A 25,643-nucleotide genomic window follows, 5' to 3' on the forward strand; every position below is an offset into this window, starting at 1 on the left:
TCAGTAGGTTAAAATCACCGGCAACCATTATGTATGTTGTATTTAGGGTTGACAAAATATTGCTTAAAGTAAATAAAGGTTCGGGTGTTGTATTACTAGGGGGTCTGTAGAAGGAACGAACAGCCGCAGTTGAGCCACCACTCAGCATAACTTTACACCACACAGATTCACACAAGTCACTAACACCATGAATAGGAACGCTACTGATACTGTTATGGATCATTAGGAATACACCACCTCCGTGCACTGTGCGGTCTCTTCGGTATACTGCATAAGTCGACGGAAAGAATTCATGATCTGCGATGGTGGTATCGAGCCAGGATTCCGTGCCAAAAACTATGTGTGGTTTTGTCATGTCTAATAACGAAAGAAATTCTGTTCTTTTGTTTTTCAAACTGCGACAGTTAACTACGTTGCACGTTAGTTCAATTTTTCTCAATTCTTTTGTCAGTAAAATGGCATTTCGAGGTGATTGCTATCTACGACTAGGCACAACTCTATCTTCAGCAGTGTTTACAGGAATATTTGGTCATTCATGAATAATTTATTGAAACGAACCTTAAAATCACCACTCTTTCCTTTAGCGTATTGTATCAATTTTTGCCTCTCTAGCCTGACTTTGGCTGAATAGTCTTCACTGATTCCAAAGTTGGTTCCTTTTAGCTTGCCAGAAGACTTAAGCACACGTTCTTTTTTTAAAGATAGAAACTTCACTATGACGGGCCTTTTATTCGCCGCCAAATATCGGCCTAATCTGTGACTTCATTCAATTGCGTCAGGGGCAATTTTGAGCTGTAAGTCACTGGAACAAAAGAAATAACTTTTTCCTCTGAGTGTGCCCACGTTTCATTCTCATTATCTGGGAAACCATAAAATACCAGGTTATTTCGATGATTCCTACTTTCGAGGTCGTCCTGACAATCTTTCATAGCCTGACACGCACGCGCAAGCACTCCACATTGCGCTGCAAGTTGCTCAAGTTCTTTTTTGCCCGTGTTACCAAGGGGGGTGTTATTTTCTACATGCGTTAATCTGTCATTTACATCTGCCACTCGCTGCTCAAGCGCATGTTGCTCTTTTCCCACTGAATGTATATCTTCTGTTATTTTTTGTTGAAACGCTTCGTGCTTAGCTCGGATAGAGCTAAGTTCATCAAGAATGGTAGACTGAGAGATCTGCATTGAAGGTAAGGTCATGATGGTGTCGAACATCTGCTTTTTATGTTGCGGTGTTAGAGGGCCTGGGTGTGCTCTATAGCCCCAGATAACAGCAAAATCATTTTCATCATATGACCACACGCGGCAGCATCAGCTTGCAAGGACGACAGGTAGCAAAGCACCGAACAACGGACAGGAGTGGGATCTGGCGCCCATTTCCTAAATGGCCTACCGTATACAGGGAGGTAAAAGTAACTAACCTCAAGAAATACTCGACGTAAGTTTCCGGCAGCCATGTCGGCGCCAGATCCCAAAGTGGTTGAATGGTGGGTGTGCTTTTGTAGTGCTTCGCCGTCATGGTGCTTCCATTGTTGCCAGCTGCATATCCGCTCGCAACCGAATGTTTATACCGCTGGCAGCGCCGTCATGTCGAGTGCAATCCGGACCGCAGGAAAGCAAGGAAGTTCAATGAAGAAGTCTTGTGTCACAGAAATGTCCGGCAGTGCCGGACACACCGCTGATGCCGTAACGTCCCGGGCAATCGCTGTAATCTGCATCAACTGAAGAAATACTCGACGTAACTTTCCGGCAGCCATGTCGACGCCAGATCCCCGAAACGGGTCCAATCATGCTCTTGATATTGTTCGAAATTCCACCCTAAAATTGAACTGGCTAACCTCCCTGTCCTTCCTCATTCAATTGTCCTCCTCCACTATAAAATTATATGTAAATTCCGCCCCTTTTACATCAGTGGGCATGTGCTCAACCGGGCGAGGGTGGCAAACTTGTGAGGTGATCGCTTACATCTCGCTGGCGCATTACTTCTACCGTGAAAAGGGGCTAGTGCCTCGGTTGCCAGTCGGTGCATCCAGAGGCCCATACTTCAGGCGCTGTGCCGTGCTCTCCACCTGGATGCCACGATTAGGTGCCTTCTTCCTCTTCTAACTACTTCCACCACCTTACTTTAGTTAGGGGAACTTGGCGGCTGCCTCTCGTCGCCACTGACACAAAAGGTTTAATCCTCAGCGGTGGACGTCCGAGACGAACACCTCCGCGTAACCTTGGCGGCTCAAAACAAAACTATTTCAATGTCCTAGTGGTTTCACGATCAAGGGAAGAAGCGTTTGTGTTTTGTTTTTTTTTTTTCAGAAGTAGGGGCCAGAGTCGTTCAACGCAGAGAGTTGTCGGACCAGTTCGCACATAGTGAATACGAAACAGCCAGTTTAGACGAGACAAAAAGTTACAAAGAAGCAGGTGTAGCGGAAAAGACGGTGAAGAACTTGATAGTGGGTGCGTTTGGCTTCGCTGGGACTGTGAAGTCACCTGTATTCTTGTTCTTGTTTCTTTCCTTTTTTTCGTTTTTATGTCTCTGGGCAGTACATTCACATGTTAGCCAGCGCTGTGTATGTGTGCGTCTTCTAACTTTTTTGTGTTTCGAACCCGTAGCTCCCGTTCCTTCCACCAACTCTCCTTCGTTCAGCGTCATAGTCGCGCAACTTCCTTGACCAAGTAGGGAAGGCCAGTCGGCCCGATGTGTTGCGGAAGAGGGATATTTTGTAGCTAGAGCAGGTTTTTTCACTCCTGCTGGCAGAGCAGACTTCTTCAAAATGTGGTGGTGTGAGAACATGTGTGGGGGCAAGTCAACATCGTGTGCGAGACGAATGCGCAGAAAGATTCGGGCACTGTTTTCACCAGAAATCATGGCGGCTAGAAGCGAGTGGCCCTGTTTTTCTATAAGGGACTTGCTCGTTTCTTATACGGCTGCGTGTTGACTGTTGTTACGTCCGTATAATCAGTTTTTGTTGTCGTTACCAAACGTTTGTTATCAGCTATTTATTTTTGTGTAATATCTTACTATTGTGCGCTTGCATTGTTTATTCACATGTGTTCTTACCAATCTAATGTGCGCACGTGATAGGTTTTCATACATAAGTTATTTCGGTTGCTTCATTACGTTGATACAGGCAATGCGTGCGTGCGTGTTTACTCTGCTCAGATGTGTAGTATATAGGATTCTGTGGTACCAGTTGGAATGTTTTTAGCTCATTTGCAGTAAGTGTGATTTCCGCTTAGAGGTTAGCGATACTTTAATTGTCACCCATGTCTTACGATTACCGAACATTTCCGGACCAACCCAACCTTTCGTGAATTTGATAAACGTGCGGGCGGGGTTAGCTCCTCTGTTAGTAATCAGCCCACGTACATACGTCCGCAGTCCAGTTTTAGCTACTAATTTCGGCTTTTTTTTTCTTTTGCCACGCCTACTAAATTTTTTTCATTGTGCTAGCCCATCTGTATTCCGGCTTTAACGTTCCTGTAGTTTAAACCGCTAGTACTTTTTTCGTGATTAGTCACCGTTGTTGCTCAAACGTTTGATATTATCCGCAAAATGCAAGTACAGTTAACAAATTCTTTGTAAACCCATATTCTTATTTTTTACTCATTCTATATATACGTTTCAAATATTTATTGTGAATGTGCCATGACTAACGTTGAAGAGATTGTAACTTTTTCCTTGAACCCATTTTTGATGATCTTTTCGTGCTCGTCTTGGGGAATGTGTTGGCTGCAGTATTGCTTCAGATTATGTATATGGTCTTAACAAACGTTTCAGTGTTTTTTTCTGCCGTCATTAGTCTTGAACTGCAGGTGTGTGGTCATGTGAATGAATTTGTTCTGATCACTTTGAAAATGTGTTGCTCCTGAATTACCTATCGCATGAGTAGTTAAGGCAGGAGGCCTTTCAGATTTTTAGTTTCGTTGGATTGATAATGATATGAGGGGTGTAACGTCCGAAAACCACCATATGATTATGAGAGACGCCGTAGTGGAGGGCTCCGAAAATTTCGACCACCTGGGGCTCTTTAACGTGCACTGAGCACACGGGCCTACAACATTTCCGCCTCCATCAGAAATGCAGCCGCCACTACCGGGATTCGAACCCGCGACCTGCGGGTTCAGCAGCCGAGTAGCTTAGCCGCTAGACCACCGTGGCGGGGCTGGTTTTGTTGGAGACAATATTCACCTTCATTCTCGGTATTGCACGGGTATGAATGTACGATAAGACTTCAATGAAGTAGTGATTACGAACATCTTTCGACCTCGGTGGCAGCGGTAGTCAATGAAAACCATCGCACTGCTCATAGGCCTCATTGGCGCTGCTGACAACACGACACACACCCATTTGACTTTAAAATACGTGTGTGAGCATTTTTAATTAAGGCATTGTAACTACCAAGCAATTACCGCCAGTGTACTCATCTAAACTCTAAACTAGCTACGTCATGAACACGATGCTACAGTATTACCTTCTTACTACATGGTAACCAGCCATAATAACGGTTGTAAGCAGCTACACCAGTGGCCCTTGACAACGGTGAGGTCAATAAAACACTAGCGTGGGCCAGCTTAAAGAGGCCTAATAACGACTAGTTTTCATCAGCCGAACACCGACAAGCCCTCACTGCGGCAACCCCAGCAACTCGTTGTAGGTTTATTGGCGGCAAGCCTTCACCGGCCCAACAGCGTGTAGCCCTCATTGGCCAATCACCGACTAGCCCTTAATGGCCAAACGCCGACTAGCCCTCATGGGCCGAATGCCGGCTAGCCAGCCGACTTGGGAACAATGTAGGTAAAAGTAAAGCCAGCGTGATTTAACTGACATGGGGCCAATATTGCTGCCCCCGTTAACCGGCGTTGGGCCGTGATCGATCCAATGCCGGTGTGCTGCCTGGGACATCACCATGGCATTTCTACAAATATGAAAGACAGTGCAAGTGCCACACAAACGGCAGGCTTTGAGTGACGCAACTGCTTCTGATTTTAGAGCACGCGACGCCCACTTAAGTAGATAACCACGACACTCTGCGCGCAATCTATCTCTCCTCGTCCGACATTTGAGATATCGTGTCAATAGGAAGTGATAAAACACACGAAAGGATAAGGCTCTTTATATTTGATGTCTAGCTCTGTGAGCACTCACTGCAAACGTTAGACATAGAGGCCGCAATGCGACGTGCAAGTTTGTTCCTCGTCTTGCTTGCCTTCTCTCCATTTACAGGTAAGATTCCACGCTTTCTGCAGACAGCGTCATGAAAGGGCCGAATTGCTTCAGATATTTTTGTTGCGATTACTATAGACAAAAAACGCCTGACTATTACAAGTTGACTTGGTTAGTGAAAAAGCGCGTATTATGGCCATTTTAGTTGAAACCTAAAAGGAGTGGGTTTTGTCTGGGCGAGTATTTCGTATCCCAAATAACTGCTCATCATAAAGAATGACACACCTTATTGTATAAAGCGGCAATGACGGAGTTTAGATTGAGGGAGGTGACCGAGAGTTCAGTATTGTTACATTTGATTCAGCAAGTTCACGGCATGGCATTGGCAAACAAGATAGACGCACTACTGAATCATATATGCGCATGTTGCTATGCATTTAGGGTGCTTGTTCCATATCGCGTTTATGCGCAGCTGAAGGTTATGTTTTATAAAGAGTCCCAACAACTCATTTCTCCACAATATGGCAGGTGAGTGAAAACTACACGCCGCCCGGCAAACTAGAAGTAACAGAATAGGAAAAATCTGTAAACCTGCTGCGAAGAACATGCTCCAAGAATTAGAATAAAATGAAAATCTACTAAAGAGAAACTTTGCTGTTCTGCTCGGTCGCACTAAGGTGTGGACGAGTTCCAAATATTGTTGCAAGTTTCACGCCTAGTGAGTAATTGAGCTAACAAAATTTATATTACGTATCATTTATTTCAACTGTATAAGGCTATGGAGTTACTTTTGTTTAAGAAGAACTTCTTGCTGGCAAGTTGGTGCATGTCTGTGGTATGTAACGTTGCGCATACAATCGGACGACCGCAGGAAGTAAAGAAGCGCAAACTATCAACTGGCTTTATTCCTTTGGTTGCTGTAAGTATATGCACATCTATCACACGTACCAAAAAATGTGAAAGGTTGAAAAAAAAAGAGAAGGAAACACACGGCAAGAATACTTCACACCAATAAAAAAAAACTGCGCAGAAATCAGCTTTCTGTGCTACATAGTGCAGCAGACGTAGTTTTACATATTTTTCTCCCAATTCCTTAATACAAAAAACCTTCTGAAAGCTCACGCCCTAGCCTCTCCTTGCTCCTGCGTAGCGTTTTTACATTTTTTTTATTCTGTCTTACAACCCATACATTTGCTGCAATGCGCTGGTAAGTTCACTCCTTCTTTTTTTCCTAACGGACGCAGCATGTTCCCCCAGGCGATAATTTAAGCAGCGCCCTGTGTGATTCACGTACGAACATACACACGGGAAAGGAATTCGGTACACCACTCCTGTTGCACACTTCGCGAACTTTTCGGCACGCTTTTTGCCGCACCCGCTTCGCCGTTTTCCGTTCCCGCCAGCCTATGGGTAAAGGCCGGCTAGCTTAATTGGCGCAGAAAAAACCGCATGAACACAATCATGGCGATGGTGGCAGACAGGCTGGTTAATGCCGGCAGGGCTTTTGTAATGTGGTTGCGCATTCGACAACCCACTCGTTACGCAATTCGCATTATGTAACGCCTGGTTGTTTCTTGGCTCTTCTAACGGGCTTTATGTCTCATATCGCGTTTCCTTTCTTGACATCAAGCTGGCCTTTGGTCAGTTTGCGACAGAGTTTGAAGCAGTGGCGTGGCACTGAGGCAAAATACTGGGCTGGCATGCAGGGCACCCATATTCAAATCCCACTGTTGTTTGTGTTTTAACGCGATTCTGTTACAGAGCTCGTTTCACAGAAATTTTGGTGTCGGCGTCGTTAGTTGGGAGTGAAAAATCATTAAATTTGCGTGACCAAAAAATTGAGAAACATGTCAAATGAAAAATTGCTTGTCTCAGTGGGAATCGAACGCTCATTCTTAGCGTGTCAAACGAGTGTTCTGCCACAACAACGCCTCTTCTTGTGAATACCATGGAAATAACTTTCCTTGGTAATAAACGCAGTGAAAGTAACTTTTATGCTTTACAGACCCACGCATTTTGTGTACATGTTTCGCAATACAACATAAAATACTGCCATGTTAAAGCGTGAGAAAAGCATATATTGCCATCAGGCGTCTGAACATATGTGATTATCAAAATCACTTCATGGGTGCACGTTAAAGCCCCAGGTGGTCGAAATTTCCGGAGCCCTCCACTACGGCGTCTCTCATTACCATATGGTGGTTTTGGGACGTTAAACCCCACAAATCAATCAATCAAAATCACTTCATGGTTTAAAGCCAGTCACCCACTACAAAAGACACACATGCTACCACACCGTCAAGGCCACGGAGTGTTTATACCCTAAGTGTTTCAAATACATACTAAGAACAGAGTATCACTATCCCGCTCAACACTTCAAAGTGAACCTTAAGGGTAATTCAATTTTTTGAACATATTTGAACACAGCGCATGACCACAGGGACACAGGAGAAGAGGGGAAAAACCACATCGCTGACTCGTCTATTATTATTTCATGAAAAAAAAACCATAAACATAAAAGGTACACTTCAACCTTCACACTAATGTGACGAACTAATGCAAGAAAAAACAGATCACCTGACCTCTTGAACAATGAAAAGATAAAAAAAATCTTAATACGGCCCACGTGTACTATCCAACAGCACAAAAGTCAAGATATCAAGCTATCTCTTAACCTCACTATTATGTAGGGCTATATAAGTCACGCTGATGCTTTTTTTGCCCCTTTATTGATAATATATGTTTCGATTATTTCTTGTGTGGTTTCACACCTGTGTGTCGGTAAAACGTTTGCTTCATGAAAGATAGGTGCGCAATGGCACTGCGAAACGCGTTGAGATTCACGTGAGTATATATTGTCTTGCAAAGAACATCTATATTCCAACAGCCTAATTTTGATTGATTGATATGTGGGGTTTAACGTCCCAAAACCACTATATAATTATGAGAGATGCCGTAGTGGAGGGCTCCGGAAATTTAGACCACCTGGGGTTCTTTAACGTGACCCAAATCTGAGCACACGGGCCTACAACATTTCTTCCTCCATCGAAAATGCAGCCACCGCAGCCGGGATTCAAACCCGCGCCCTGCGGGTCAGCAGCCGAGTACCTTAGCCAGTAGACCACTGCGGCGGGGCAACAGCCTAATTTTTTTTCCATGCATATACTTGTTTGGTCTATCTATACACGACCACAGGAAAGCAGCAAAACATATATGATACCCTTCCTGCACTGTACAAAAGAATTTACGTGTTTGACCCCACAGCCTTGTTTGGTTACTCCTGACACGCACTTCTTAAGTTTCTGTTTGACAATCCCACAAGTCTTATTCAACCTATTAGGCGAAGAAAAAGCTACACTGAGCCAGATTTTTGTAGGAGGGGTTGACAGGTCTGTTCAGGAGCGTGTTAATGGCCTTGCATCTTAGATAATTAGGTATGTAGACGATTACCTTGTTTTTGTTCAGGCTTCCTGTTTTGAACAAACAGTAACTGACTTTATCCATGTTTTCAGAAAATGTGTTTCGGGCTTGAAATTCACCCATGAGTTAAATATAAACAATCACCTACAGTTCCTGGATATCCAATAAGAAGTACAAAATAATCAAGCGTGTTGGAAGTATGGACCTCGCTCAACAAAACCACTCCAAAATTTTAATCCAGGACATTCAAAAGTTATTAAGAATAGTATTTATTTTTATTGTTTGCGTTGAGCACTGTTTAGGTCTTGCTCTCATCAAATGAGCACTAATTTTTTGGAACAAGTGAGGAAACTAATAAACGCAGGTTTTCCGGACGCTAGCATCAGGCAAACTGTTCGCAATTTGATCAAGCGAGTTAAAAAAAATTGCACAGACAGTATCGCTACTCATCCAGATCCAAAGCATAGTAAATCTTCAGCAGTACTTCCGTACATACATAGACTGTCCCACAATTTCAAGAATGTTGCTAGCCAGTTTGGAGTAAGCGTTGTTTTTTCGTCGCCACATAAGTTGAATAAGGTTTGTGGGACCGTTGAAAAGAAACTTAAAAAGCGCGTGTGAGGAGTTGCCAATCAAGGCTGCAGGTCAAACACGCAACTACTTTTGTACAGTGAAGGAAGGGTGTCATGTGTCTTTTGGCGTTTTCCTATTGTCGTGTATTGATAGGCCAAAGAAGCAGATGCATTAACATTAGGTTGTTGGAACACATATGTTGTTTGCAAGACAATATATACTCACATGTATCTCAACATGTTTCGCAGTGCCATTGCGCACCTATCTTTCATGAAGCAAAAGTTCTATCGACACACAGATATGAAACCACAAGAGAAATAATTGAAGCATATAATGTAAAAAAATGGGCAAAAATGCATTAGCGTGCCTTCTATAGCCCTACATGATAGCGAGGTTAAGAGATGGCACGATTTCTTAACTTTTATGCTGTTGGCCAGTACACGTGAGATGTACGAAGGCTTTTCTTTATTGTTCAAAATGTCAGCTCACTGATCTGCTTTTCCTTGTGTGAAGGTTGAAGTGTACCTTTCCGTTCGTGTTTTTTCAATAACATATTCAGTTGCGAGTCAGCGCTGTGGTTTGTCCCTTCTTCTCATGTGTCCGCGTGGTGGTGCGCTGCGTTAAAATATGTTGAAGTACTGTCACAAACTGGCCCCGCTTTCAGTTCTTTCATGCAATTTTTTGTTTACAAATTTTTTTCTTGCTTGATTGGTGTGTGGGGTTTAACACCCCAAAACCACGATATGATTATGAGAGACCCCGTAGTGTAGGGCTCCGGAAATTCAGACTACCTGGGGTTCTTTAACGTGCACCCAAATCTGAGCGCACGGGCCTACGATATTTCCGCCTCCATCGGAAACGCAGCCACCGCAGCCGGTATACAATTGATCCCGTGACCTGCGGGTCAGCAGCCGAGTACCTTAGCCACTACACCACCGCGGGGCGGAGTTTTTTTTTTTTTTTTTTTTGCTTTGCGCGATAGTGACCAGAGACGCCAGTCGCGGTGGAGAAGAACTACGATGCACGTGACCCTTGTTGGGATTGCATAGTGACTTTTGCTGTAAAAAAAAAAACTAAATCTGTTTCACTCTAGGGGTGCCGCCTTTTTTCTTCATGTTTACTTATCTCCTTTTCTTTTCCTTTTTGCGATTTATTGTTTGCGCTGTTGCATTTCCAGTTATTTCATTCTGTATCTTTTGCTCTCTCCTTATCGCTTTTTCTTTCTTGCTATCTTCTCCTCTCTCTTTCTTCATTTGTTTATATTTCTTTCTTTCATTTCTGTTTTTCTCTTTTTCTACTTTTCTTTTTTCGTCTTTCTTTGTTTTTTTTCTCTTTCTCACTTCCTGCTTCTCTCTATCTTATCGATTGTTTCTAGTTCTTTCTTTCATTCCTTCTTTTTCTCACTTTCTCCTTTTCTTTTTTCGCCTTTATTTGTTATTTCTTTCTTTCTAGCTCCCTCTTTCTTGCTATCTCCTTCTCTCTTCTTTTACTTCTTCCTATCTCTTCCTTTTATTCCTTCTCTTTCTTTACTTCTTCTTTTCTATTTTGTATTTGTTTTCTCTCTCTTTCTCTCTTCTGTTTTCTTGTTATGCCATTCCCTTCTCTTTTTGCTTCTTTCTATCTCTTTTTTCCGTCTCTTTTTCTCTTTCTCCTTTTATTTTCCTGCCTCTATTTGTTTTTCTCTATTCTTCGCTTCCTATTTGTTTGCTATCTTTTTTTAACTTTTCTTCAAATGTTAATCTTGTTTTTTATTCAATTTGATTGTCTTGATTTCTTTTTTTTTTCAGTCTATGATATGCTTTTCCCTCTCCCTTTTTCTTTACTTTGGTTCCCCAGCTACAATTATGCTATGCTGTGCTAGTCAGCCTGGATAGCTAAGTAGGTAGTAAGTGTACTTTCGTTTACCCTACATGCGTTCCACAGCGAAGCCTTTTTCAGTGAGGTTTTTCTCTTTCTTTATAACTTCCTTACCGGCTTTTGGTTTGCTTCTCTTTTCCTCTTTCTTGTGTGCTCTTCTACTCTATGCTTCTGCTCTCACCATTCGGGATTATTATAAATCAAGCCATAGAACGATTTGTCTATATTCTATTCCACATACTCGTGTATACGACGGTCATGGTGGTAGGGCCGACACTTTACGACCAGCTTCAACAGCTTAACTGTTAAAGAGCTTGTAATGGAATAAGGCCATGTTCAAAGTGTGGCCTTTCTACAAAAAAAGCACTCCCATCCAAACAGTTTATGCGATCGCTAGCCGCATATACACGGGTGTTTGGGAAAAAACGGCGACACCGGAACGGTCCCCGAATCTACTTGCTTCCCTTTCATTTCCCACCTTTCGTTGAGGCACCGACAAAACTAATCAGGTATGTTAAGACTTACGACATAATATTAGGCTCAAAACTGTAACCGTGTTCGCTTGGGTTGGGATTGTATGATGATGCCGCTTTTCGTCGCGATTAACATCGGCGTTCCACAAGCGGCGTCCAACAATGAAATAAGTCATTGATAGCGGGTATATTGCTCGTGAACGTATTTTATCGACCATTTAATAAATAAGCAAGCAGATTTGTTGCACGTTTGGTTTGCACTTGGTTACGACGCTGCGAAGACTTCTGAGCGTATGTTGAGGCACCGAAAGTTGACGGGGCCTGCATGCTTACCCATTTGTGCCGAATCGCCTTAACGCGCGCTGAAGAAAATGGTTTCACACGTCATATCAAGCACCATCGTACCGTACGCCGTAAAGCGCTGTGTTCGACGGTTTACACTGTCTCCTTCGTCGTCAAACTGCGGCAACGTCAGCTTGCCCCGCTGTCTTTTAAGTAGCGCTGACAGGTCAACTTCAGCGGGCAAGTTTTTTTTATCAAGGGTCCGCTTGAGTGCACGCTTTGTGCTTTGTGCAAACGAATGTCTATGCGTCTTGGTAGGCGGTGGTGTGTTATGCAGCAAAAGCTAGTTACCAGATCACAACAAGGGCCGATTTGGCCGCCCTAGTGTTCCACCGCCAACACTGACATCTGTAACCGCCATTGCGTGAAATAAGAAGAAATTAAATAAACAAACAATACCCAGTACATTCCACCTTGCGATAACTAAGATTTAAAATTGGATTCAAACTCGGGCTTTCTGCGCGGCCACCCAGTATTTTACATCAGAGCCACCCGAGTACTTCAAATTTCAGCACAAGTGGACCATAGTTACACCAGGCCACTGCCGCTGCTTGTGTCAGCGAGAAACGAGAGAAAGTGAATAGGGGATAAAATTTCAAGGAACCGACTAAATTGAAGCTATGGGCCCTCACCGTAGCAGTCAAGTATTCTACTAGAGAGCTACGCTGCCGCTTGAATGTTTTTTGCAATCTCATTCTACACAGGCGTCACGTAGGTGAAGAAATTATGTCAACATATGTGGTATAACGTCGTTGAAGATTTAATAAAAATTAGGCGTCACATAATTTGAATTGAGGTACAAGTGTCTCTTTGAAGTATACGCATTCATTCTAAAGGCAAAGCCATTGTTTTTCACTGTAATGAGCCATAGTACAGACAAAGCGCACATAATGACTTGCAAATGTGTGGCAGACAGCTTTCTTATTTACAGAATGACGATTAGTAGTAAGTGGGTGCGCCCCTTTTTCTTTCAAGTTGCGAATATTTATGGCGCAGTGCCTTGCTTGTGCAAATTGCCCCAAGAGAGTCTACAATGAGCTCTGGTACAGCCGTTTTTCAAATTTTCGCTGTGATTGTGGTGATTCTTCTGCCCAGGCAAGGCGAATACTTTAATGTTCATTATATAGGCTGACAGGTGGGCCCCGAGTTGAGCCAGTAAGCAGTCGACGCCTTTGCGAGACGTACATTATAGGTTCAAATGAATTGAGTTTTGTGCAACTCATTACAAATAATCACCTGTAGCTAGATACGCCATGTATCTTTGTATTATATGTTATTTTTTAAGAATTGAACGGTCTTGGTAATTCAGTTAGACTTTTATGTAATAGATTCTTGTTAATGAATTACTTTTTTCTTAATTTGTAAGCAGTCATCTACGGCGGTTCTACTCGCAAAAAATTCCTGACCGCTTTGAATTGAACCCCCCCTCCCCTCCTCGTGTCAGACAGGAGTCCCTACAGGGCGTTTGCTTCACCTTGGCCACGGTGTAATATTCAAACAATTTCGTATCTTACACCGCGATCGTGGCCTTAGCTGCAATGCCTTAGCTGCAGTGCCTTAGCCGAGCACTAGCACCTGCGAATCGCGACGCGTCAAACGGAAAATCACTGCGCAACTGTGAGCTGGTGCGCAAAGTTGACATAGCTTGACATTCGGTAATTCTCCCTTCCATGGTACCCCCTAAATGTTTCATAGAGGAGGTTGCGTTGCACAAAAGTAACGCAAATAGGAGTTTTAAATGCGAAGCACTTCCTTGTGTACCGCAATTAAATGTATCTATCTATCTATCTATCTATCTATCTATCTATCTATCTATCTATCTATCTATCTATCTATCTATCTATCTATCTATCTATCTATCTAGAAAGATCGCTCAATGAGGTTTTGTAAAGGCGTCTAGGTGCAGCTTCACCCACCACAGCCTCTATGAAATAGTAGAGCACCCGCCGCTGCTGTAGAGGCGGAAAATGGCTGCCTTCGGATACCCACGGTGGACCGGCGCGAGGGCACTTTCAGACTCGTGAACATGCAACAATGTGAGAGCACCGGACGCGTTATTTGAAGGTCGTACATTTGATGTTTTTCCCCGGCAAATTATCTTTTCGTCCACTTTTCGTTCTTCAAATTTACACCAAAATTACTTACAATGACTTACCCTATTTGTTTCTTCTATTTTTTTGTCTGCTAGCACTAATTACTTGCATGGGAGTTATCTATACGAGTGTCTCACAGAATGTCTCCTAGTCTAACATGGTAGTGTTTTTGGTGTGTTTTTTCCACGTCACTGCTTCTTCAATAATTACAATGTTGACGAATGCATGTAACTTTTTGCGGTACAGTAAAGCTAGAGGTTCTTACGCAGAGGTTTCGAAATTCGCAGACACAACCCATGTCTGCCTTTCTGCGATTGTAATATCAGCATGAATGAATGAACGAGATGTGGAAGTGTTGCACCAACGGCGCATCCGCCGACGCACTCGAGTCTCATCGACTCCGGAGTTCAGAGCACACGTATAGTTGCTTGAACTGGTGACACATGGTGATCCGCTGAGCGCAATGCTTCGCTTTCGTATTCTTCCGCTGGCTTTCGAGAGCTCGTTTATGCCAGGGCGAAAAGAAAGTTTCGTCGCAGGCACTACTTGTTTATTTGGGCAAGTAGGTCCACGTTATGAATAAACTAAGCCAGCACGAAAAACATTAAGCACCCAGATGAGGAACGAACGTATCGGTACACATCTTCCTACAGCGGTATTGCTTTAATTATCTTTGTGCTCGTTGTATTTTGCGCTGCATCACCGGATTCACCGGATGTTATCGGGAAGTTGCGGAATGTGGGAATTGATAGCGTTCTGAAAAGTCGCCGCCTGCCGCTGTGGGCTCTCATTGCAAGCGGGAGACATGGAGGCCGCAGTGTGGCCAGCGAATTTTATCGTCATCTTGCTCCTTTTGTGTCTGTTAACAGGTGAGATTCAGCGCTGTCCATGTAGAGGCTTGTGCGTGGATCAAACGGTTACCTTACTGTTGAGCGAAAGTATTGTTTTTGGGGCGATTTAGCAGCTCAGTCAATCATCTCCGCACTCTTTTACGTTCGACTGGAGGCTCGCATGGGGACGTGTAATTCCTTTTAAAGTTGGTACTTGTAAAAAGCAGCATTTTATTGAACTGAAAATTTCTTGTTTTTTCTTCATTACTCTACTCGATTTTCTGTAGACGCAATTTTTATGATAATGTTTGCTCAGATAACTTGCCTTAAAGTGTTTGTTTTTTATTACTAACTTAGCCCAATTTAGTCGGTTGCAGACTGGCGAAGTATTCTTTATGTCGAAAACTCTGACTTTTTCAATAAAATTTTCCAAGCCCTCCTTAGGCAATTGCCACTAGAACAAGGACCCTAAGAACATGGAACAGTGCACTTTGCGTGTTTTTCTTCTTCGGCGTCCCTCTTATCATTGGGTTTTCTAACAGTACTTGTAAATTCGTTATGTCACATCGAGTTCATTCTGAAGATGAAGACATTTCACGGTAACGAGCTTTTCTTTACGATGTAATGGCCTGAGCTAAAATGGCGAGAATTTTCACCCATGCTAACTGAATATGATCTCCTAAGCTGCTACGTCTTTAACAGATTTGAGCGTGCATGTAGCTAACTTTTCGTGAGTTAACAATGTGTTACGTAATGTATATTGAAGAAGTATCGGACTGTATAGAAGCGACGTACCTAACTCAGTTTCCCAAGGGACGTGGTGATTTAGGTCCTATACAGAACCTTCACACTGAGGTCGCCTCTACTGAAGGCAATAGTTTTTATAATGGTGTTGTGGTAAATAAACTCAGATGGACAGATGCGCCTACAGCTGAAGTGTATACGTGATTGCTTAGTATTGAATGTACTTGTACTTTAGACAATAATATAGAATGAAAGGTTAGGAAGCAAGAAAGGAACAGGAGAAAAAGAAAGTGCAGCGGTGGGAACGAATCTAGAAGAACTGGCAGGCTGCCCTGCACTAGGGAAAGGAAGAGGGAGTTGTAAAGATAAAGTCAGAAAGAAGGATTTAGCACGCACGTGCTAAGTCACGCGCCTCATAGAGATGATAGCTCCACGAGTCTATAGCCACTGGTGCAAGCCTGAAGTGTTTACGCACAGCCTTCAGCACCTTTGTCCTAGGTGACCTCTTAGGACAACATTTCAAAATGGTGCCATGCCGTCCGCGGTCTGTGGTCTATGTGAGCTAGAGTGACCACAACGGTCTTCTCGCCAGTACCACAGTTGTAACAAAAAGGGTCGCAAGCCATTTAGATTCGAAAAGAAAATTACTTTCTCAAAGCCCTTTTTAGCCACATTAATAGCAAAGCCGGGCGGCGTCGTTTCAGTGTATACTCCAATAGGTGTCGTAAAGTGTTCAGGCACGGGTATAGTGCTCGTTATGTGGTCAACTTGATATTATCTAAGTGGAGAGCGCGATTTGACGTGCGTGCGTTTGAAGATCTTCGCCAGTAAAATGTCACTTGGCATCTTATTTTGAATAAACTATGGCGAAGGTACCTAATCTAGAAGACCATCTTCTCATCCGCCATCATTAAGTGAAATGGCTCACAAATTTCATATTCATTGTTTTGACCGGTCTTTTAAAAGAAGTTGCAATTTTACCGCTGTCGTTTTGTTAGGTATTTATCCAATATTTCTGTGACTGGTTCAAGCGTTCACATGTACTTTCGGGAAAACAATAAGAAATTACTGTTGTATCGGTTCTAACCGAGCGATTTCATTATTCTGCGACACAATTTCTAGGTGGACAAAATATGCGTGATCGTTGTGGAGAAGAACAGATATTAAACTGCCTTGCGGAAAAGTTTACGCGTGTTGGAATGGCCTTTGCATTACCAGCAATGGTAGCACTAAACGCCGACAACATTTACAAGAGCGTCTGCAGGTAAGTTCATCTTTAAAAAGCAAGTCTTTAATGTGAAGAAGTCTTGATTACATTCGTGAAGCTTTATCATATTCACTATGTGTACGCTTACTGGCGCGCAAAGCAATTGAGATTCAGTATTATTTTAGTAATATTTTTTTTTGCTACGTAAGCAGCCGTTAATATCACCCTGCAATTCTCTTACATTCTCACCATCATAGTGATTGTCTACTCAGCATACCTTGTGTCCACTGCAGGCCAAAGACCCCTCTCTATGACACCGGACTTGACCTGTCTTGTCAGTTCTCTATGCATGTAATCCCTGCGGAATTTTAATGCATAACTAAAGCTAACTCTACTTTGCTCGGCGGCATCTCTGTTAATTTGGTATTCATTTTGTACTTCTAATGTTCATCTTTCCGGCGTTCATGTGTTCATATGACTGGTCTAAATCTGTTGATTATAATCTGGAATGTAGGCGACCCTGCTTTGTTCACTGGGTCTTGGGATATCGTAATGTCAATCTGCTACACATTTAGAAGTTACATCTAATGCTTTTAATAAAGAAGTTTATTACGCCACGAACCAACCGGCGGAATTTTTTTAGAGTCAGTCAAGTACGATCGGAGTTACAGAAATAACTAACACGCTGTAATTGATTTTGTATCCTCTCTCCCTCTCTCTCTCTCTCCGACGAGCGCACTAGAAGTTAGGAAGGAATGGAGGGCAAAGGGGAAGGAAGTTACGTCACAAGCACGTCATGCCCTTCAGCACTTCTCCTTATCTTCAGTAAAGGAGAACTGCACGGTAATTAATTATTTGATTGATTCGTGGAGTTTAACGTCCCAAAACCACGATATGATTATGAGAGACTCCGGAAATTTCGACCACCCGGCGTTCTTGTGCACCCATATCTGAGCACCCGGGCCAACAACATTTCCACCTCCATCGGAAATGCAGCCGCCGCAGCCGGGATTCAATTCCGCGACCTGCAAGTCAGCAGCCTAGTACCTTAGCCACTAGACCACCGCGGTGGGGCTGCACGGTAATGTCGCGGACAGCGCCTCCTCTATAGTGGAGGCGCCGGTCGCGGACTTCGGAAACGCATTTCGCGTAAAGTCGGGCATCGTTGTCCTCCGCTACACGACTTAAACGGTATTAACAAACTTTTAGTCTTTGATTACGTTCACGTTTTTAAGTGCCAGTCTAGCTAGAAGATTTTTTTTATTATTATTGGTGCGCGCAGCCCTGCCCGTGCACGGAAACGAGCGGCAGCGCGGCGGAGGAAAGGAAAAACGCGCAATGTACACCCCCGTTTTCATTTTCCTGCCCGAGAAGGCGCTCCCTGTCCAGACTTGCAGTGCCGTCAAGCATTGCTTTGGGAGCCTATACGCTTCACTCACACTCACGCCACAGGCACTATTGGTCTCTTTTTTTCCCTTAAATTAGCTATCTAAGGCTTCCGGCATGAAATATAACGCCTAACACTAACAAAAACCACCAATATTTTGTGGGGTCACCGAGGCGGATCTTAAAAAGCTCACCGAGAGGAAGCGCTTAGTTCACATCTGCCATGTGCTCTACTATGTGCCCCAATGTTCGCTGCTATTCGCAATCTTCTAATGAACTCCGCCAGTGGTTTTCTTTATCACGAGAGCTATTCGGCATATCTTCAGTGAAGTTGTGCTCTCATACCACGCGTATACAATACGATTCCTCTTTCACTAGAACGTTTGACTTGTATCCTTAAAATGTTTGTGAGTATTTGCAAAACTGGAAGTGAAAGTTCGATAAGAATGTGCTTTTTATCCGCTTTGTCTCCGTAAAAAGTACGTTACTTCATCATACTGGATAATGAATGTTGGTAAGGGTTCGACCGGATACGTTTGAAAGACAAGCAGAAGCGTCGCTTTGCGCTGGTGCTACTAAAAAAAACTAGGTTCGCGTGCGACTTCATGGTAGCGCATGCTTCGGCTGCGAAATAATGCATAAGATATAGCCGAACAGGTGGCGCTTAAGATCACTCGCTTTAGCCTGGCTTCTCGGGTTTGCGAAAGAAGACTGTACTTGGCGCTCTCGTATGCGCGTGCTCAGAAATGATGTTGCATGGTGGCGCAAAGTTGCGCGACTTCATCATAGCGTCTCGAAATCACGCTTACCTTCTTGTGTTGCACCTGCATTTCGCGCCTGCTGGGAGCGGCCCAGCAAATCAATATTTGCAAGCTAATACACATCAACCTTTCCAGTGTGAATGTCCAAGAATGTATTTTTTGGCACGCTCGCGAATACTGCCCCGAGGACAAGAAAATGGAGCTAGAGCTTCTGGAGAGTTCGATGGTGGAGGGGTTTGAAGCCCTTTGCGAGAACCAGGGATCACTCCTGAAGAGTAAGTAATAACACAATCCTTGGCATTTTCTACATTGTTTAGTGCATAATGGACCGAATTCCCCTATAGTTACTTAACTTTTGCATCCCCTTATGGGAAACGTCCTCTTGCATTGCTGAAAAAGATATTAACTTCCGGCTTCTCTTTCGTCCCCACCTATCTTTTCGTATTTATCTGTCTATTTTTCTGTCTGTCTGTCCGTATGTATGTATGTATGTATGTATGTATGTATGTATGTATGTATGTATGTATGTATGTATGTGTGTATTTATGTATGTATGTTCATCTGTCTATCTCTATCTATATATTTGCCGGCTACGTTTCCGTGCTCTCACCGAACTCAGCTTGGATATTTGATATATATAAATTGATCATGTGATGAGCAGCGTGACAAATGTGCCTTGTGCTGAATCTTGACAAAAATTACCCTATGTTATCGTAGTTTCATAGTGAGCATTTAAGTTCCTCACTATACTGCAGAAAGTTTATTACACAACTCGCTTGTATGAAAAGCATGATTGACAGGTCACGACAGGCAGGCAGGCAAGCAGGCAAAAAACTTTATTTGAATCCGGAGACGACACTCACTCCCCCTCAAAGGCCGACATCGCCGGGCCTTTGCCACCACGGGATGGACAGATGCATCACCACAGCCATGTCGATACCGATGCTGATGACCTCAGAAGAATGGCGCTCCCCTCCACAGGGGTATGGGCCAAAAATCACACCAATTTTTTGGACATTGGTTAACTAGTGGTAGTTTCCATGCAGCTTTAACATTTTCTATAGCTCCTCATAAATTCTTCAGTCCGCCATGGACTGAAAGAACTTCTTGTGGCCGAGTTTAATTTAAAAGTAGCGTCTTCTACTAATTTTTAACACTACACACATACTCATAGCCTTTATGTCAGTTGCGGCAAATAAAAGTAGCCCTCAAGTCTTTTTGTAATTTTTCATAGTTTAGGAATGAGCCGACGTTTTTGGCGACTAGTATTCTCGGACATTTGAAGTGAAAACAAATAGGCAAGTGGTCACTGTTAGTAGCACATTCTAAAGTTTGCCACGAACATAGAACGTGGCGGTATATTTATAGATGAGCTTGAAAATGTGAAGTCTTATAGATTTGAGAGACCTCGGACAAAAGTAGCAACGTCCAAATTTAAACAAGATAAATTGTTGTCAATAGCTCATTCCCACAAGCGCTTTCCGCCTAGAACTGTTTTGAAACCCCAAGCCACATGATGTGAATAAATGTCTTCGGTAATTAATATATCCTTTCTGCAGGTAGAGGACATGTCATCTAGACTTCGTGTGTATTGCATACCGGCCGGGAATTATGCATTTCCAAACTAAAATGCAGAACCGTCGGGTAATATTATGTCTACTATCAAAATTTCACAATATGGTGCATACACTGATGAGAGATCTTAGCTTTGTGACTAAACTTACTTGCTATCAAAACAGCAAGTCTACCACCTCTACTAGGTCTGTCCAATCTAAATAGCCGACACTTTTTAGGTAAAACATGTGGTCAGTTGAAAGCCACGTTTCATGCAGTGATATAATATCCGGTGTAAGTTGTGAAGAAATGTATGTATGATAAGTCTGTGGCTGCAGAATTAATTCATCTGCAATTCCACTGTAATATGTTTAGGGAACGTATTTAGATGACAAAATCGTAGCAGAAACTGTTTGGTCCGAAATGTCGTTTTGTAAAGTCTTTTTTAGACAGGTTCTCAAAAAATTCTTTTTTGGACAGATACTTTTTCGATTTCGAATGATCAGAAGAAATTTTTCATGGGGGAGATCGGGTTCGCTTAAGGGCCTTATGGGAGTCCGTATCTATAACTGCACACGCTTCCGAATCATCCAATAGATCATTCTCTTCCGTAGTTTTGGAAGTTCCTGCCTCAGGAGAAAGTGATCGCTTACGTGCTGTCCCACTGTCTATCTTCTTACGCTGCGATACCACTGATGACTGAGGATCCCAATCGTGCGTATATTCTACCCTGAGAATTCGGGACAGTTGATTTGGAACCAATTCTGCCAAGATTACAAAAAGGTTGTTTGCGAAACATTCCATTACCCTTTCCGTAGCCTTCTCTATGGCCTCTGCGACAGATGTCGCGAGAGATACATTCATGGCGGTGGTATTACGTTCTGCAACGCCTGCATATCCTTTAAATTTATCCTGCATTTCTGCATTTGCTTCTCTCCAAGAGCACCGCTTGCGTTCTCCAATATCCAATACAGCAAGTTACCTTTCTTCTGCTGCACAGTCTGCAGAGTCTGCAGGGTGCGCCCCTTTACATAAGCAGCACCACTCTTTCGCAGAGCTTCACTCTCACCTGTCATAATTTTCTGGATACAGGCAGCATCAGAATACTTGTCAGCACCCTCTGACGCTATGTCCACATCGCTAACATTGCAAACACTCTAGGGGTTTGGGTGAAAGTAGCTCTACCCTATAGATCAGTGGCCATGTCTTAATTTCTGAAGGTTGGACTGTCCCTTAAAAGATCACCATCACCGATTTCGTTGGAGATTTTTAGTTGTCGGTTGTACGGGTGCACCTGTACACTGAAATTATACCCGCCACCAAAAAGAAATCCAGCACTTCTGCAGGTGTCAGGCTGGTATTTACTCCACGGACTAAACCTTCCGGGAATTGAAGGTGCGCTGGAATAAATGGGCTCACCGGATGCGCTGCGAATTCGGAACATTGCAGGAGCTCACAAATGCATTCCTTACCTGCAGAACAGCAGGGGATGTCTCCGCGACCAAACTAGCGGACCTCGGTGATCTCCTGGAAATGCAAAGGGGCTTTCCGAAGCTCCACTTGAATCGCCTTTGGGTTCTTCATAGGGATAGTGCCCCCATCGGTAGGTACCAGAGCCACGGGGACACTGCTCGCCCCACTGCGTAACAAAAGTCAAACGGCCAATCCTTGGCCGGAGTGGAAGCTAACCAAGGGGAGTGCCCTTGACCGGGAGATGAAAATGACAGCAAGATCAAATGACTGGCTTCAGCTGAGAAAGACTGATACAGTTACCAAAAACAATGAGCTCTCAAGGAGCAATAAGGATACTGCCGCCTGATCCTAAGCCCGGGCAGCTTCTTCACAGTCGAGCTTCTTCACAGACACGAAGCGGCTTCTTCACAGCGACGAACAGTCACAGTAACAATCCTTTGCTTTGCTTTGCTTTCCTAGATACATGGCACGTACCCACTTTAGGGTATTGGCCAAAAATGCAACATAGAGACTGTTAAATGTTATTTTAGGTAAGCTATAAACTTTCAAATCAAAAATTCATTAATTAAATGGCAATAATACGTGAATTATTCAATTTAAGTACAAGTAATATGCTTTTGAGCCTGTATTCCACAGTGCCGTAATAACCTGACGGGAATAATTTGGAAAACATAAGTTTCAGCTTAAAGAAATGACGAAGAATTTCAAATACCAGATTAAAATGGTACTCGTTGAGTAGTTATATTGAAATTACACACGGCAAGCCCTTAGTTGGTCTTCTTTATCTTTGCTAGTGAGAAGAGATCACCAGTGCTGCTCCATATATTTAGCCTTTCGCGGTCGTAAACATGGTCCTTACCCGTTTAATTACGCTATAAAGTGAGTATAGGTTCCTTGGTGCTTATTTTTTGTGAAATCGTACTTGGACTAATACGTCGAGTATGTTACTAGGATATCCTGTAGAATGTCAAAGGTATAGACCGCTGGCCAGAATATGAAATGAGATGATGACTGCAAGGATAGAAAGATTCTCCCTTAGAATGTTTCAAACCAATCTTGTTTTTCTTGTGATATGTCAATTTATATATTTATTTTTCCATTTAAAATACTGAAAAATGGCCCGTGACGTTTCTTGTGGCAAAACATGAACTATCCCATGTGCCCTGTCACGTAACTTTGTGTTATTGTACGCAGTCAACAATTTCCTTCTCAGTGCTGAAATATTGTTTGCTTCTTTATAGAAGAAGAGGTAATATTCCATGACTATATATGTATAGGTCTTCTGTGGTAGTATGCTTTAAATTGGCTTTGCCTTCGCGTGACGTCCCAAGCTTTTCAGAGCGCCTTAAACAGCTTCAGCCTTTCACGTGCGCTTGCAACTGCGCACCATTTATATCCATTGATTTCATGTTTTGACGTTCCATTTACGTTCGTAGTCTACACAGGTCAAGTGATACCAAACTTGGTATTTGTGAGCCAAGCGACACGACCACAAGCGCATGATGAGTGTGATATGTTGTCATGCTCTTACATGACACGCGTGGCATGATTATTATCTTTACACCAGTCATATACCTTCGCCACCCGCTAACGTGACGTAATACCAAATTTGGTATACGTGAAGCTAGCCAAACGGCCGTGAGTGCATCATGAGTGTTGCATGTAGACATGCTGTTACATGACACGCATGTCAATATTATAATGTTTTTGTCAGTCAGATATCTTCGTCATCATTCACGTCACGTGGTAGCAAATTTGGTTTATTTGAAGCTAGCCAAACGACCGCAAGTGCACCGTGAGCAGGCCGTGTAGTCAGGAGTCGTGACTTTCATGACATGAATGTCATGATTTATAGGTTAGGGTCTATCACTTGTGTTCGCCCTGCAGTCCTGTCATACCATAAAGGTTTTGTAACATGTCATGTGAACAAAACCACTGCAAGAGCAGCAAGACTATGAAATGTAAATTATGAGATTCATGACATACATGTCATATTTTTATGTTATGACAAGTCATTCATGCTCGTCATACCGTCATGATATGGTATACCAATTTTGATATCAGTACATTTATCGGAGCGGCCAGAAGAGCTTAAAGTCACAGATAGATAGATAGATAGATAGATAGATAGATAGATAGATAGATAGATAGATAGATAGATAGATAGATAGATAGATAGACAGACAGACAGACAGACAGACAGACAGACAGACAGACGGACGGACGGACGGACGGACGGACGGACGGACGGACGGACGGACGGACGGACGGACGGACGGACGGACGGACGGACAGACAGACAGACAGACAGACAGACAGACAGACAGACAGACAGACAGACAGACAGACAGACAGACAGACAGACAGACAGACAGACAGACAGACAGACAGACAGACAGACAGACAGACAGACAGACAGACAGACAGACAGACAGACAGACAGACAGACAGACAGACAGACAGACAGACAGACAGACAGACAGACAGACAGACAGACAGACAGACAGACAGACAGACAGACAGACAGACAGACAGACAGACAGACAGACAGACAGACAGACAGACAGACAGACAGACAGACAGACAGACAGACAGACAGACAGACAGACAGACAGACAGACAGACAGACAGACAGACAGACAGACAGACAGACAGACAGACAGACAGACAGACAGATAGATAGATAGATAGATAGATAGACAGATAGATAGATAGATAGATAGATAGATAGATAGATAGATAGATAGATAGATAGATAGATAGATAGATAGATAGACAGGTAGATAGATAGATAGATAGATAGATAGATAGATAGATAGATAGATATCAGAATACTTGTCAGCACCCTCTGACGCTATGTCCACATCGCTAATATTGCAAACGCTCTAGGGGTTTGGGTGAAAGTGGCTCTACCCTATAGATCAGTGGCCATGTCTTAATTTCTGAAGGTTGGACTGTCCCTTAAAAGGTCACCATCACCGATTCCGTTGGGGATTCACATTTAAAACTTCCTGACAAAAACCCAATAACGCTCAAACCCGAGTCTGCTGCGTGCCAGCCCAGTATTCTACCACAGAGCCACACCGGTCCTTCGGACTTGTTTGCAAACTTACCTTAGGCAGGCTTGATGTCGGGGGAAAGAATCACGTGAATATGAGTAGTAAAGCTTTTCAGAACAGCAAAAGAACAACCAGGTGTCACACAATTTGAATTGCGTAACAAGTGGGCCTTCCAATGCTCCAACCCATTTTCACAGTTTCTTTTTGATCACCTATTAACTGTGGCACATACCCACCTCTGGCATAATTCGCCATCGTCAAGAGCCACTGCATGAACAATTGGCTACTATCTCGAAAGTCCCACCATCTCGCATTTTTTATCATATATTTCCCATATAGAAGCACCGCCATTCAGTGGACATTCCAAGGACTAAACGAGAGGTGGCACACGCACACTTTCTTACAGCTTGCGCTTCGGGTCTACTTCCTACCTTCAACCACCTTGAGTTCATGGTATATACTAGTTCATTGTATTCATGACCCTGCGGCTCAACGCTCGCTAAACCTTTCTAAAACTAAGGAGGTTACACCCAGCGAGTATAATGAAGCAACCCTTTCTTGTCCGATAGTGCTCAATGTACATGCCAATGGCTGCTAATGGGGATCGCAGCGTGCGCGTTGACTAAAAGCCGAATGCTCCTATCTCTCATTCTCTCACCGGCACCACCTCGGAGAAATCTCTCACCGGCACCACCTCGGAGGTCAAATGTTATA

The 25,643-nt window shown here is 43.3% G+C and overlaps 1 protein-coding gene across 2 annotated transcripts in view; it reads left to right on the plus strand.

Moving 5' to 3' along the window:
- Positions 1-5,065: 5,065 nt before the first annotated feature.
- LOC119178276 (uncharacterized) overlaps positions 5,066-25,643 on the plus strand; it is a 31,398-nt gene continuing 10,820 nt past the window's right edge. Inside the window, exons 1-3 of one of the 2 annotated variants that reach the window (XM_075887309.1) lie at positions 5,066-5,217; positions 16,612-16,753; positions 18,979-19,118. In XM_075887309.1, the coding sequence (XP_075743424.1) occupies positions 5,166-5,217; positions 16,612-16,753; positions 18,979-19,118 (334 nt within the window). In that variant the 5' untranslated portion in view covers positions 5,066-5,165. Of the gene's footprint in view, positions 5,218-14,638; positions 14,785-16,611; positions 16,754-18,978; positions 19,119-25,643 lie in introns of those variants that run through there. The other variant, XM_037429471.2, reaches the window with a different exon arrangement.

This window comes from Rhipicephalus microplus, chromosome 1, assembly GCF_043290135.1.
Source record: "Rhipicephalus microplus isolate Deutch F79 chromosome 1, USDA_Rmic, whole genome shotgun sequence".
Taxonomy (NCBI): domain Eukaryota; kingdom Metazoa; phylum Arthropoda; class Arachnida; order Ixodida; family Ixodidae; genus Rhipicephalus; species Rhipicephalus microplus.